Source organism: Eptesicus fuscus, chromosome 9, assembly GCF_027574615.1.
Source record: "Eptesicus fuscus isolate TK198812 chromosome 9, DD_ASM_mEF_20220401, whole genome shotgun sequence".
In the NCBI taxonomy this organism is placed as follows: domain Eukaryota; kingdom Metazoa; phylum Chordata; class Mammalia; order Chiroptera; family Vespertilionidae; genus Eptesicus; species Eptesicus fuscus.
Window position 1 is genome coordinate 47,332,657 of NC_072481.1, and position 14,981 is coordinate 47,347,637.

Consider the following 14,981-nt stretch of genomic DNA (forward strand, 5'->3'; position numbering starts at 1 on the left):
ATTGTATTTTACTAGAAATTGGTGCATCTTAAACCTAACTCTATAATCACCAGGGAACTTGTAAATGAATACTGGTTCTGAACTTGTTCTAATTATATATAGACTTTAGGCCCGGTGCACGAAATTTGTGTGTGTGTGTGCGGGGGTCCCTCAGCCCAGCATGAGCCCTTTCACAGTCCGGGAGCCCTCAGGGGATGTCCAACTGATGGTTTAGGCCCGTTCCCCCTGGGGAGCAGGCCTAAGCCAACAGTCAGACATCCTTAGCACTGCTGTGGAGGCGGGAGGGGCTCCTGGCACTGCCGCTGGGCTTACCAGCCATGAGCCAGCTCAGGGCTTCTGGCTGAGCAGTGCTCCCCCTGTGGGAGCGCAATGACCACCATGGGGGCAGCTCCTGTGTTGAGCATCTGCCCCCTGGTGGTCAGTGCATCTCATAGCGACTGGTCAGCCAGTCGACTATCTGCCCCCTGGTGGTCAGTGCACGTCATAGTGAGCGGTTGAGCGGTCTTAGCATATCATTAGCATATTACGCTTTGATTAGTTGAATGGACAACCAGATGACTGGACACTTAGCATATTAGGCTTTTATTATATAGAATATACATAGATATCTATAGTAAAATCTATTTGTAAATATAGAACTAGACATAGAGATATAGAAACAGACACAGATACAGACATAGACATCTGCTGGACCCTGAAACTTGAAGAGATTTTGACTTAATTGGTTCAGAGTATGACCCATATATCTGTATTTGTTTCAAGTTCTCCAAGTGGTTATAATACACCCTATAGGTTGAAAAGCACTCATAATATCGTAAGGAAACCATTGAAAGTGAAGTATATATATGATGGTACATTTTACAAAAACTCAAATGGATTTGTTTTTTCTGGAAGAATTGGATTATCTAAGCTTATTATCAACTAGAGGTCCAGTGCATGGATGCGTGCACTGGTGGGTCCTTTGGCCTGGCCTGTGACCTCTCGCAATCCAGGACCCCTCAGGGAATGTCAGAGAGCCGGTTTCGGCCCCATCCCCACAGGCCAGGCCGAGGGACCACCACTGGTGCACAAATCCATGCACCGGGCCTCTAATATGCATACAAGATCTTTGGTTAATCTCTTCCCGCCCTCCCCCTCCTCCTTTCTCTCTGAGATTCATCAGTCTGTTCCATGTTTCCATGCCTGTGGATTCTGCTCCTGGGTTGAGCATCTGCCCCCTGGTGCTCAGTGTGCATCACAGCTACCAGCCGGTCAAACGGTCGGCCGGTTGACCGGTCGCTTAGGCTTTTATATATATAGATAATATTAAACAAACACATAATATGGCAGAAATTCATCACTTTTATAATTAAAAGATAATATAAAATGCATTTTCATTTAACTTTTTTCCCAAAACATTTAAACATATTTAGTGATTGCTTTAAGATTCTGAGAGAAATTAAAGGAGTTAAGAAAAAGAAATTCCAGTGTAATTTTTCCCTGAATAGGAAGTTAAATTCTGGGGCACATGCATGGTTCTTATGCCCAATGGGGTAAAACTAAAACTGTAGCTGTTTTTTGTTTTGTTTTGTTTTTTCATGAACTTTCATCACAAATCCTGCATCTACATTTTCAATTCAGATTTAAATTGTTTTTTTGAAATTTTAAATCCTGTGAGATTTTTAAATTCTTCATATTTGTCATTAAGTGAACCTAGAAAATAGATAGAATCACCTATTGCAATATGAGTTTAGAGTGTAAATATAACGTTGGCAAGAAACTGAATTCTGGAATTAAGTCACCTTCCTACTGGCCACTGACCTTGGGCACTTCATCTCCCTGGACCTCAGTTTCCTCATCTGCAATTAAAGATAATAATGATTCCTACCTAGATATTTTATAGGTTGTGTGAGGAGCTTACTGTATTTCAAAGTACTTTGGAAAATATAAGTGGCCCTAGGCCTGTTGTTCTGTGTTAAAGTGTGCTCTGAAAAATCTCTTGTTGAATTGTGTTGTTTTCAATTATGCAAGGAATTGGGTGGGAGGCACAACTAGTGTTTCTTGTGGGATTGCCCTCAAATTGCAGCATGTTTAGTTTCTGGTCACCAGTATCATCCCCCAATAATAAGGACAATCAAAAACACACCCTCACTTAGCCACAAGCACCTGGCTGAATAGAACCACTATGAAGCTGGAACTGCTGAGGACAGAGTGCAGAAACGCCGCTTTTGATCTATCTTAACTGATAGATTTTTAAGTAAAAGTTCATTTGCAGAGGATTGTGTTGTTAAAAATATTTAAAGTTTAAAAAATCATAATAATGATTATCTAACTGAAATTGTCCTCAAAAGCCATGCCTGTCATTTTATTTAAAAAACAACGACGACACATTTCTGGGCTTGGTTCTGCAGCAGCCACTCCTGCCTCAGGCCACTCCACCATGGTGTCCATATGTGCAGACATTGCGAAGTCAATAAAGAGCTGTTTATAGTTTTCAAAATCAGCAAAACTCATACTCCATGACTCAAACTGCAAGGGCACAGACACCACCCAATCGCTCCTGCAATGTGGCATACTTAGAAAAGGAGAATTTCCTAGAGCTGTTCATTGTCACATTGAACGATCAAGGAATAATAACATTGTGAATTTTTTCATTGTGGACCTTTAAAACTCAAGTTGATATTATTGGCTTTAGATAAAATATATTTTAGTTGATTCTTCAAACCTGGTTTTTTCTTGGTCAGACTCACAGTTGATTCTAACTAGAATTGACAGTAGACAGCTGAATGCTGCACTTCCAGTTAGAGGACCAAGTCCTTATTTTGACAAATCCGAAGAGTAACAATAATTGTCTGCTTTGTCTAACTCACTGGTTTGTTGTGAAGGGCAAATATGATAAGAATATTAATAGGTAACAATAATTAAAACACTGGTCACTGACTCTGTGCCAGGCCCTTTGCTGAGTGTTTCACATGAACATCTTCAATCTGCCCAATAAATCTATGGGTAAATATTATTGTTGTTATCATCCCCATTTGGCAGATGAGGATATAACTGAGGCACAGAGAAGTTTAGTAACTGGTCCAAGATCACTCAGCTTGTAACTGACAACGAGAACTCACATCCAGACCTGTCTAACTCCTGGGCCTCAGCCCCTAACCAGTGCTCTACCACCTCCTTAACTGACATAAAGTGTATTCTAAACTCTACAGTGCTAGAGAGTTTAGTCATTGGTTTTATTTTTCAATCCGTAACAACTTCCCCAAAGCACCAGCTCTCCCTCACATGGCACCCTTCATGGTGATTTTCACTGAGAGCTCATCTATCTGTGAGCAGCACAAACAGCATGATGACGTTTTCATATCTAAGAACACTCCTATGGGAGATAATCCTAGCTTCTGGCTTGTTTCAGATTAATGGTGGAGGCTTAACTATTCTCTATCCTGTCATTTGGCAAGGTGTCCGCCCAGGGCATTCAGTCCACACCTCTGAACCTGGCAGTGAACTGGCGGTGTGAGCCCACCAGCACCGACCTGCGCATAGATTACAAATACAATACGGATGCAATGACAACCGCAGTGGCCCTCAACAATGTGCAGTTCCTGGTCCCCATCGACGGAGGAGTAACCAAGCTCCAGGCCGTGCTCCCCCCGGCAGTCTGGTAAGGAGCCCCAACCCCCCACCTCCCCAAAGAGCTCCTCTGGACAGAGGGACCCCAGACTTCTTAGCATTTGTTTACTACTGCAGACCACAGCAGGCCTGTGTGTCAGGTTCAGGGAAAGAAACAGAAACCACTGCAACTATTTTAAGCAGAAAATGGTTTAGCACAGGGATTTAGATGCCCACACGTACGTGGTGGAAGTGCTAGAAAAACAAGCTTTAGGCTGGATCTCCAGGAATGTTTCCCGGAAGACTAGCATCGGCCGGCCAGAGGAGCAGCTCACCTCGGCCATAACCAAGAAGGAACATCAGGAGGCTGCCAGGACAGCCACTGAATTCAAGAACCCCCACTGTCGCTCAGGTGAAGGATGAGGAAGCTCCTACCAGCTCTGCCTTAACTGCCGTTCAACACCCACCAAACCGCAGGCTGGACTGGAGCACTGCGGTCAGGTCCCCACATCTTAGGTTGCCGGCAGCAGAAAACAGCCAAGAAAGCGGCAGGAGAAAGGCCTCGCTCTCCCTTCTGTTCTCCTGATCTCATGCAGTGCATGTAGCTGGCCAAGTCTAATCTGCACCCAGGGCCCTAAACATAAGAGAGTCTGAGCAGTGGAGGGTTTCGCTTTGTAGCCTCTGGGAACAGAGACTGAATAGGCGCTGAGTAGCAATGGCAGCTCCTAGAAAAAATGTTCTGGGTTTTCCATATGATTGTCAAAAGCAGAAAATGGAACATTTTTGAAAAATGAATGTCAGTCATATAAAAGCTCCAGTGTCAATGACCTGAATTGATGAACTAACCCTTCTCATCTATCTTTTCAATAGATGTGTTTTAAAAACTTAACCCTATTGGCCTCTAAATATCTATCCGACAGTGTTGTAGCCGGTTACAATAAGGAACAGGAAAGGAGAGAATTTATGTGTGGATAGATAAACAGATAGATAATGTTTAAATTGTAGCTAGAATCTTCAAAATCCTTTTTTAAAAATTTAACACTATCTGGAAAAAATAGGGCATCTATTAAACAAAAAACCTTGCATATGCAAAAGTCTTTTACCAATTTTATTTTTAGGAATGCTGAACAACAAAGAATATTGTGGAAAATTCCCGATATTTCTCAGAAGTCAGAAAATGGAGGTAATGTCATCACAGGCTTACTTTATTTAATATCTGAGGCTGAAATAACTTGCAGGTATCAGGTAACTATTAACCAAAATACACTTTATACTAAAAGCAAGCAAAATATGTCACTTCATTTTGATATATATGTATTTCAACCAATAAAAGCAAGTAATTCTTCAATAAATCTTCTGCTTCCCCTTTTCTGACCCAAACCCCACATCAAACAGACCATATTTTCAGCACACACAAAAAAGAGAGCTCTTAATTAGGCATATTTCCACTCTGTATCAGTTCTCACACTCCCTGATAGTTTAGATATGTTTTACTTTCCTCTGATATCAATCATAGGTTGGAGAATACGTTGCCTTCTGAGTAGCATACTTTCAAATTTTTTAATACTGTTTGGCTGAATTACACTTGAATCTGCATGCAGTAGGAGTCACTCATCATATGTAATGATAAATCTTATTCATCACCATTTTGTCCCTGAAACATATACTACTTTCTAATAAGTTAGATTTTGTGTATTTAATTTTGAATACAGTTTCTAAAATCATATCCAGAATGTGGTGTTGACTGTTGTCTTACAATTATATAATACTCTTTTCATAGGTGTGGGCTCTTTATTGGCAAGATTTCAGTTATCTGAAGGCCCAAGCAAACCGTCCCCATTGGTTGTGCAGTTTACAAGTGAAGGAAGCACCCTTTCTGGCTGTGACATTGAACTTGTTGGAGCAGGCTATCGATTCTCACTCATCAAAAAAAGGTTTGCTGCAGGTAAGTGTGTATCTTGTGAGTTTCATTTGCAAAAATAATGTTGCCTCAGCAACTCTTCCTTCCAAAGAAAAAGTTTGTGATTTCCTCATCTTTTTTCTACTCCTCTTTCCCACTTCCAACCCCCAATTCCTATCTCAATTAGAAAACAAACCAGTTGTTGAATGAAGAAAAAACTAGGACAGTGGACTAAAATTAGAAATTAGGAAAGCCCTGGCTACTTATCATGGCTCTGGCTCTGGCTCTGTTTCTTAGGTGGGACTAATTAATCATTCCCATTATATAGATGTGTACACTGAGGTTAATGAAGTAAATGTTGTTCACCTTGAATGTATTTTTTACCTGAAAACTTTTCTTCTCCAGTCTTCATAGATTTTAGACTAGTCAGGCTTAGCTGAAATTTAAGAGGCTCCATCTCTCTCTTTAACAGCAACCTTAAAGAATCTACCTCGGAGATCGGACCTTGTTGCCCATGAGCTGATGTGACCGTGAGATGGGTTTTGGGCACACAAGGTCATTTGTTGGCAGGGGATTTCCCAGTACTGGGGTGACTATACCTGTCAATGATTTGTTGGGATAAATCTGGTTTTTGTACGTGCTATAATGATATAATTACTAATTACACTCCTTTCACTCTCAGAAATGACCCAGATTGGAAAGTAATTATATGTCTGTCCACTCTTCCTACAATAAGATGGATTCTCACATCCAGGAACAAATCTCCCAACCTATTCTGAGCAAAACCCAAATTTGTGAAAAATGTTTATGTATGGAAATGTGAAAAGGCCACTAGCTGGTGTGGAAAATTGAAAACTCATGATGTGTCTTATAATTAGTATTACAGCCATCAAATATGCATTATTTGGCTCTTTGGGTTAAGGTAGGAGGAATAGAAATGTTAGCCATTTAATAATCACATTATTGATTATTATATAGTAGGTAACCTGTTGGTATATATTTTGTTTTACAGGAAAATACTTGGCAGACAACTAATAAAATCTTGTGCAAGGATTTGGAAGATTCCTATAATGGAGAACTGTTGTATGAGAAACAGGTTTCAGTTTTGATTTGATGAAAACAAATCAAAATCTGCACTTGGGATAAATCTGCTGGAAATGCCCACGACTTTTCAGCAGTGATTTCCCTCACACAATACCATGATGACCAGTCCTACAGTATTTACTTCTAGGTGTAATATTGTTATGGTTTTAAAATGTAATTATTGTATTTGTAAATTGTACTCATTCTAGTAAAGCAGTTAGACACTTGAGTTTTAGCATTTTACCACTCCTGAAATGGATGTAATTTAAACTGTGGTATGTAAATTTAATAGTAGTACTGTTGGATGGCACAGTGCTTACAGAGGTAGGTTGAATTTTGTCAATATATAAAATTTAAATATAATATTGATAGCTATCACAAAGGGGGTGCCACATACAAAGGAAATTAAGTGGAACCAGAAGAAAACTTTTTTTTCAGTTCTTAGTATGTTTTATTCTAGTGCTAAATAAAAAATTCTATCTTCAAATGTTTAGTGGGTTAAATTCAGAAACTATTTCAGAAAAAAAAATTCTAAGGTTACAGCATATTCAAAGAAAAGCATTAATTAACACTTTTTAAAAAAGCTTTTTTTTCAAACTGCAAATTTCATAAAAATGCAAACTGTGTAAACAGGGCCTCTTATTTTTATAACTTGTGTAAAAAGGGAAAGCAATTCATATTTAAAGTTTAAGTATATGAAATTATAATCAAGAGTAAAGAAGATATTGACATCTTAACTACTTCCCCTCTGTCTACAGCTTAGCAAATGTAGAGATTGTTGAATAATCCAGTCAGACTAAAACCAAAGTTGTGATTTTAAAACTTCAAGACTTTCCATAGTTGAGCTGGTTCGCAACTTTTGCACAGTTACTCTAAACAGAGAGTTTCTCCCACCAAGCATGGAGAACGGTTCCACGTATCTTCCTCTTTATCCATAGGAATCAAAATGTTGAGACCAAAAATCTCATTAAAAAAATGTTTGACCCCTATTTAAATCCAGAAGGAGAATTTTAATCACAATCGTTTATAATATTTGGGAAGGAAAAAAATAAGCTTTATCAAAGAAGTTCTCTCCACATAATTGTGTAATAAAGTCCTTTTAGATAAAATTCATTGTATGAAACTATAAATCTTTGTCATTCTGGGGGGAATCAAAAAGAGTTATAAAAAATGTGTTATTATTTTATTGTTGCAAGGTATAATAAAAACTTCAAGTACTCAGTTGGGCCTCACGATGTGGGGATTCAAAATAGCGAAGCACTTCTTCAGGGATCCCAGTTATAAAATCTTCCTTCGTTCTGATCTGAAAACACAAGTCTTCCTTCAAGTCATAGAACTTATTTTAAACATAGGCAAATTCGTGTTCAGGGTTATACTGTTAAATAACTGTAGTTATAAGTTGTTTTATTTATCATTAGTTGCTAAATTTTACTTTACATTTACTCGTATTAGACAAAGAATCTTGAGCCCCTTTAAATTTTAGAATCTTACTCTTAAAATGAGATTGTGACTGGCAGTTGTTTACAGTGGAACTTTCTAAATTGGTATTTGTACTTCTCAATCAGTGCTAGCTACCCAGAGGATGTTCAAAGTGATCTGCCTTGTATTAGAAGGATATTCTCAATTGGCTTTTCAAGTCTTGTGTTGAAGTTTTTTAAACAAATAACTAATATACTCATGTTATGTAAAGATATTCTATTTGATTTTGAAACCGAAAGAGAAAATGCAAATTTTTAAATCATATGAAATGTAGGGAAATTTCAAACACTAAAACCAATGGAAAATAAATTGCAGAAAACTGAGAATTATCCAGCATATAAATATAAAAATGTGTTTAAAGTCATCAATTTGTGAAAAAACATATTGAAAATTAGCACAAGACATATTAAATGTGTAAATACTACTGTTCTCATGTCTTGCTCTTTATATTTTATTTTATTTTATTTGGTTCTGGAGTGAATTGGTAGTTAAACACAAGGACTTTCTGTCAATAAAAGAATAATTTTGTTGACATTGTAAAAATGCAATTTAAAACATAGATTACAATAATCCCTAATATTATTCAAATGTTTCCAGGAACTAAAATTTGAAACAATGAAGATATTCTATGATCCCTTAATTAGTCTTTGTGAAACAGAATGAAAGTCAGTGATTTCAGAGTTACTAAACCTTGAATAACCAGAATCTCAATAGAGAATATATCCCTTCTCAGTTCAGAAAATAGGTTAAATAATAACAAACTCATATCAGGGAGATTTGGGTGTTTTTCTTTTACTCTTGTAGTTTATATTCTCCTGTTACACCTGTACCCATAGTACTGTGCAATGAGAATTCATGTTAGAAAAAATGATCCAAGACAATGCAAGAGTCTCTGCTATAAAAGAAACATTAAGCCAGGTTCATTATCAATCCCTAAAGCAGAACAACATGAGCTAGTACATATTAACATTTTTTAATACTATGAGTTAAAATGAAAAGAAAGGGTCTCATTAACCAGAACACCATGTTCTGAGCAATATGGTTAAAAAGGTTCTGCTCTAACAAGATAGGAAAGTATGAATGATACTGCTTTATTTTGGCAAAATGGAAAGTATGTTTTTCTTTTCAAATAAATTCCATATTTTCATGATACTTTTTAAAAATAAATTCTCATTATGAATTAGTCTGAATTTTATCATAATTGGAATTTATAATTCCTAAAGATTAAATTTTTAATTCTTTTTAAAGCTCTATTCTTTTCTACACCTACAGCCAAAATGAAAATTCACTGCATGATATTTGGGAATCTATTTTACCTATAAAGGAAGAATGTTCACATTCCAATGGTTTCAAGTGAATAGATAACAGATCAGAATGCTGAATGTTTTGTGTATTTTTACTCCATCTTTATCTACAGAGAGTTTGAGGCCATAATTAAACATATTTCCGTTTCTTCTTTTCAAAGAAACCTGCACAATTCTAGTAACGTAACTGCATTACACTGACACTAACCAGCTGTGAGACCCTAGACAAGCACTGCTCTTTCCAGCTTCTCCTCTGCGGTGAGGGATTTGGATTGCCAGTGGTTTCCAAGCTTTTCTTAACAGCAGGACTTTTCCTACTAGAACTGTGCATGGAATCCGGTGAGGCAAAACAGCTCCAAACAATGCGGGAGTTCCTCCAGCAGTTTAAATCTGGGTTCCCTGCCCCGCGCCCCCAGCACTGTTTCGACAGCATAATAACACCTCAATGATCTATACAGTTTCTTCCACCTCTGAAATCCCATGATTCTACTTGACTCAGATAGATTCTCCTTTGGGGACTTTACAAGGACACTTGTACAATTATAGAAATTAACTGACACACAATAAAAATTGATATTACTTGAGCGCTTACCATGTACTAGTCACTATAGCTATTAGCTCATTTAATCCTTATATCAATCCCCAAATTGTAGGTACTCTTTTGAATTCCTATTTTTACAAATGCTGACATTGAGGCCTAGACAGATTCATGAATTTGTCCAAAGAGACACAGCAACTGGAAGTAACCCAGTTATCTTGACTGAGGAAGGAGCCCTGACCTTGCTCATTCTGGAACATAAACTCTTCTGTTTGATTTTGTTACACATATTCTATTTGAATGCCAAAGTGAAGGTGCTGTGAAAAATTAGTATCAAAATCAGGATAATTCCAGTAGCAAACTTGTTAGGAAAAATGTGTTTCTCAAAATATGATATGTGGACCACTTGTATTATTTATTTTTAAAGGGCAATGATTTTGGCTTAGTCACAACTATATCCCCGGAGCCTAAGAGATAGTAGGTGCCAAAAAAAAATGTATATTAAATAAAGAAATCTCTAGAAATGGGGTTTAAAAATATGTATTTTGAGCCCTAGCCAGTTTTGCTCAGTGGATAGAGCATCAGTCTGCTGACTGAAGGGTCCCGGGTTCCATTCTGGTCAAAGGCACATGCCGGGTTGTGGGCTCAATCCCCAGCAGGAGGCAGCCAATCAGTGATTCTCTCTCATCATTGATGTTTCTATCTCTCTCTCCCTTCCTCTCTGACATCAATGAAAATATATTTTTTAAAAGAAATATGTATTTTGACAAGCACCTAAAATTTGAGGATCACTACCCTAATAGATCTCTTAGGTTCTTAGTTCTGACATTATATCAAACTTTAAATATTAAATTGTAAGTTGAATATCATTTTTTCTAGTGAATTTGTTTTTTCATTCAGCTCATTTAATTTTCTCTAATGTTAAAAAAGATAAAGAGAAAGTGGATTTTTCTAAGAAAATCCCTCTTTTCCTTAGCGCTCTCCTGTTGTGCTATCTCAGTCTCCAAGTGGCCTGAAATGCACTCTCTCATTTTCATGTTTCTGTCCTTTTCTTCAAAGTCTTGAAAGTTTGAAGGAAGCAGTAGGGAGGTTGCAAGCTGTGGGCCTCTCAAACACACAGTCTGAATAAACGTCTCCCTCCTTGCAAAGGAAACTCAGACATCTAACTTAGAAGTTGACTCATTTGTCTTATAGACCTTTGAATTGGATGCTTTATAAACATAGACTAATGTCATTCCAAAAGAGTTGCACCAATCCTTTTTTTTTTTCCTTTAAAATAATCATAGGCTATCAAGGAAAGTTGAATGACACCATCAAATATGCAGATAGCGACTAAGGAACGAGTTTATAGGTTTGTTTTTATTAAGTTTTCTTTTTCCCAAAAATTATGCATTTGAGCAAAATCACATTCAGTCCAAATGCTGTCATTTTGTACATGGTTTTCTGATTAGCAATTTTTTTAAAACAGAAGCGTAATTTTTTTATATCAAAATGAGGGTGATTTCTAGATATTGCTTTAAAAGTTAATGTCACAAGTAAACATGTTTCCTTGGAATGAGTCAAATTAAACTGTTGATATGAATGAACAAATCAATTCGTATTACACTGAATAGAGAGACTTCCTATGACCCACCCCACCCCACCCCCTTTTACTGTGTGCCCTTCTCTCTTGAAGCTTTATTGTATTTTCCTGCTCCCTTTTTTTCCATTTGGCAAATAACATTTAGATGACAGTCAGTCACTCATGAATTGAACATGGGTACCATTACATTACTTTTGGTGCATGAAATAGATGGAGGAAGAATGAGAGAGGGATACCATGTCTTAAGTCTCCAAATATTCAAAACAAAACAAAACAAAACAAAAACCCACCAGCTTCTCTCTTTGGTCATTGCTTTGATGTTCTGTCTTCTGTCGGCTAGAATTGCATTTTTAATATCTAATTGAAATGTAAACATCCTTCTTGAAGGAATGTCAAAATTCAGTATCTGTGGGCAGACCTCTTGACTGTCCCTTATGTTTAATACCTGGTTTATATCTTAAATGAGTATTCTCTGAGAGAAAAGCACCTCCTTGTTGACATTCACCATGGGTATAATAACTTATTCCCTAGGTTTAACTTCCAAGGGTATTTTCCTTTGATCTCTAGTATTTCTGATCACTTCCTTCCATCCCTAGGGTAATACATTGCCTGTTCTGGATACATTGTCTATGTAACCTTAAAAGAAAGGATGTTTTCAGTGAAAAGCAAATATATTTGTATGTGTTCCTAAATGTCTAAAAGAAAATAAGTAAAAGATACTTCTACTACATCCACCTACATTCCAGTATTTTCCAAATCATGTTCAGTTCTACTGGTTCTGGCAAATGTTCATTGTGGTCTGAGAATAAATGATTCTATACCATAGTCCCCACTTCTCGGACATTGATAATAAATGTTATTGTTTTAATGAAGTTTAAGATGAAGTTATTGGATCAGGATAACACTTTTCCCCCCTAAAAACACCTTGAAGAAATTTAGAAAAGTTTTAACACCAGTTTACATATTTTTCACCAACTCCAAATAATATAACCAGCAGGGCTTTGAATAGTTGTTCTAGTTTTTTGTTTCAACTTTAAGGGAGATTCCTGCCATTTCAAGTGAATTTAAATTCCATTAATACATCACAGTGAATTTAACTTTACCACCTAAAATATTAAAAACAAAATAATGAAATGGTTTTAATATTTTAAGTATTATGACCACATCAGACTACTATTTGATAGTGCAAATTCTTTGCAGAGTGAAATTAACACTTGTGAGCAATCTTTGGTAATATTTTATTAAACAGCTTTAAGAAATTGAATCATGATAGATTAACGATGACAACATTTTATATAACCTTGTTAGAAATTATACGAAAAATATTTTTGCTAAAGCTAAGAGGAATGCAATAGTATAGATTTTGCAGGACTCTATCCTCTATTAATGAGCATTTCACAATTCTTTTTTTGCTTCCCTTTATTTTTCAAATCAGTTGTTCTGCACCAAACAACAAAGTTCCTTTAAAAAATTCCTGAGTGAACTGTTTTCAGACAGAAAAGAATAAAGCTGAATTATTACATTTCTTTAAATGTAATTCAATTTTAATTCATTCAGAGTCTGTGAGTCAGCTTGATAGATCACAAGCTATTTATCATTTAAAAATATTTCATGAATGATTATATCATGCAAATGTTAATTCCATCTCACTTGTTCAGTTGTATATTATTTCATTAACATTTTCATTTCTATTTTTCTTTTGGCAAAACTAATGTTTAGTGTTATTCATACATCATTACTTCAAACTATTTTAGATAATGAACCAAATGACTCATTTGGGATCAATGTTCCAAAGTCCAAAGTCAGACTTTTTTCCTTTTCCTACGAGATGCTGGAATGATCATTCTTATAGCTGTGTTAATTTTGCAGGCCAGTATTGTCTTGCTTTATTTAATGGATACACATGAAAGAGATTGGCTCCTATCTGATCCCTCTCTCATGCACATACACTCTAAGGGAGTTGGAAAATTACTGTTGAATACTTTTTCTTGAAAAACCAAGTGTTGGTATGAGGATATATTAATCGTATCTATGAACAGGTCTCCATTGCAGGGTGAGCAGTAATTGCTACAGCTGGCTTTTTAAACTATTTGAATATTATTGGGTTATAATATAATTTTTTTAATTTTTCACTTTGTATAGGCAAGGATCTGTATGAATAAAATGATCAAATTTTAATTTTCATGCCTACACAGTGGTAATGTAAGGCATGATTTTTTTTTTTAACAATAAGAGAAACTAGGGAAAGAATCTCAGAAATTTTCCTGTGTTTGTAAAGGTAACAAAATTCAATCAAATGTCTTTCTTAAGAAAGAGGCTGTTAGTGTACACTATACTTTGAGTTGGTGGCGGCCTGTATTTAGAGTTCTCCGTGATCTTTGATGCAAACCTAAGATGGGTTTATGACCTTGTTACAGGTTATGTATTTTCACAAAATGCCTTGGGCATAAAATGTTTACACAAGGAATTGTGGGTTAAAATACTCACGAATACTTTTTCAATTTAGTTGAAATGTTGATGCCTGGCTCTTTCCTCCTGAATAATTCAGCAAAGAACACTTGATTCCCAGAGCCCTGACCGCTCTGTCTGTGATAAAACCCCACCGCTTCGGTGCTGGCTCAAGACAAAACCAGCAAAAGAAGCAACTGCTTGTCCCTCAGGCCCCGCAGCAGAGCGCTCTGCTGAGCAATGGCGCCAGGAAGGTGCAGTGTTGACTTACTGAAGATCATCTTGAGAACGTTTTAACATTACTTGCCGCATAAGTTAGAAAAGGTATGGATATCATTTTTTGTAAATAATGATCTTTACAAATGTTTTTTTTTCTTCATAATTTTCCCAATCACCCATTTCATAAATCTCGAATATGCAATTATTTATCATGGCATATTACTACAAGTCAGGTTCCCAGTTCAGAACAGCAGAACAGTTTAATTATATGTGAGAACAAGATGGAATATCTGAGTGGATGTTTAAATGTGGCGGGGGAGGGGGGGTCCTGAAAAATAAATAAAAACCATATAATTAAATTCAGTTGTGAACCTCTTTTATTACCAGCCTCTTAAAATTTTGTCCACGTTTCTGGAAAACTTTATTGCAGGTTTAGGTTGGCAAGGTGAGAAAAATGTCTGACACTGTGCAAGGGCATTGGAGTTGGACAAGTCCCAGCTCTATAATTTAACAATAGATTTGAGCATGTTGCTCAACGATTCACTTCCTTAAAAAAAAAAAAATGGAGGCCCTGGCCAGGTAGCTCAGCCCGTTAGAGCACTGCCTCCCTCTCTTACTCCCCCACCCCCCCCCACTCCCCCCCCACCCCTCCCCCCGCCACTGCAGTGGATTGGCTCTCCTATCAGGGCACATACAAGGAGCAACCAACTAACGAATGTATAAATAAGTGGAACAAATCGATGTCTCTCTCTCTCTCTCTCTCTCTCTCTCTCTCTCTCCCCACACACACACCTTCTTCGCTCTCTAAAAAATTTTAATTAAAAGAAGAAACTTTTTTAA

The 14,981-nt window shown here is 36.8% G+C and overlaps 1 protein-coding gene across 1 annotated transcript in view; it reads left to right on the forward strand.

Moving 5' to 3' along the window:
• The window catches only part of SGIP1 (SH3GL interacting endocytic adaptor 1), a 211,065-nt gene extending 203,284 nt beyond the window's left edge, over nucleotides 1–7,781 (forward strand). Inside the window, exons 22-25 of the mRNA XM_054720911.1 lie at nucleotides 3,438–3,640; nucleotides 4,707–4,771; nucleotides 5,369–5,533; nucleotides 6,501–7,781. Coding sequence (XP_054576886.1) covers nucleotides 3,438–3,640; nucleotides 4,707–4,771; nucleotides 5,369–5,533; nucleotides 6,501–6,523 — 456 coding nt within the window. The 3' untranslated portion in view covers nucleotides 6,524–7,781. The remainder of the gene's footprint in view (nucleotides 1–3,437; nucleotides 3,641–4,706; nucleotides 4,772–5,368; nucleotides 5,534–6,500) is intronic.
• Nucleotides 7,782–14,981: the final 7,200 nt, after the last annotated feature.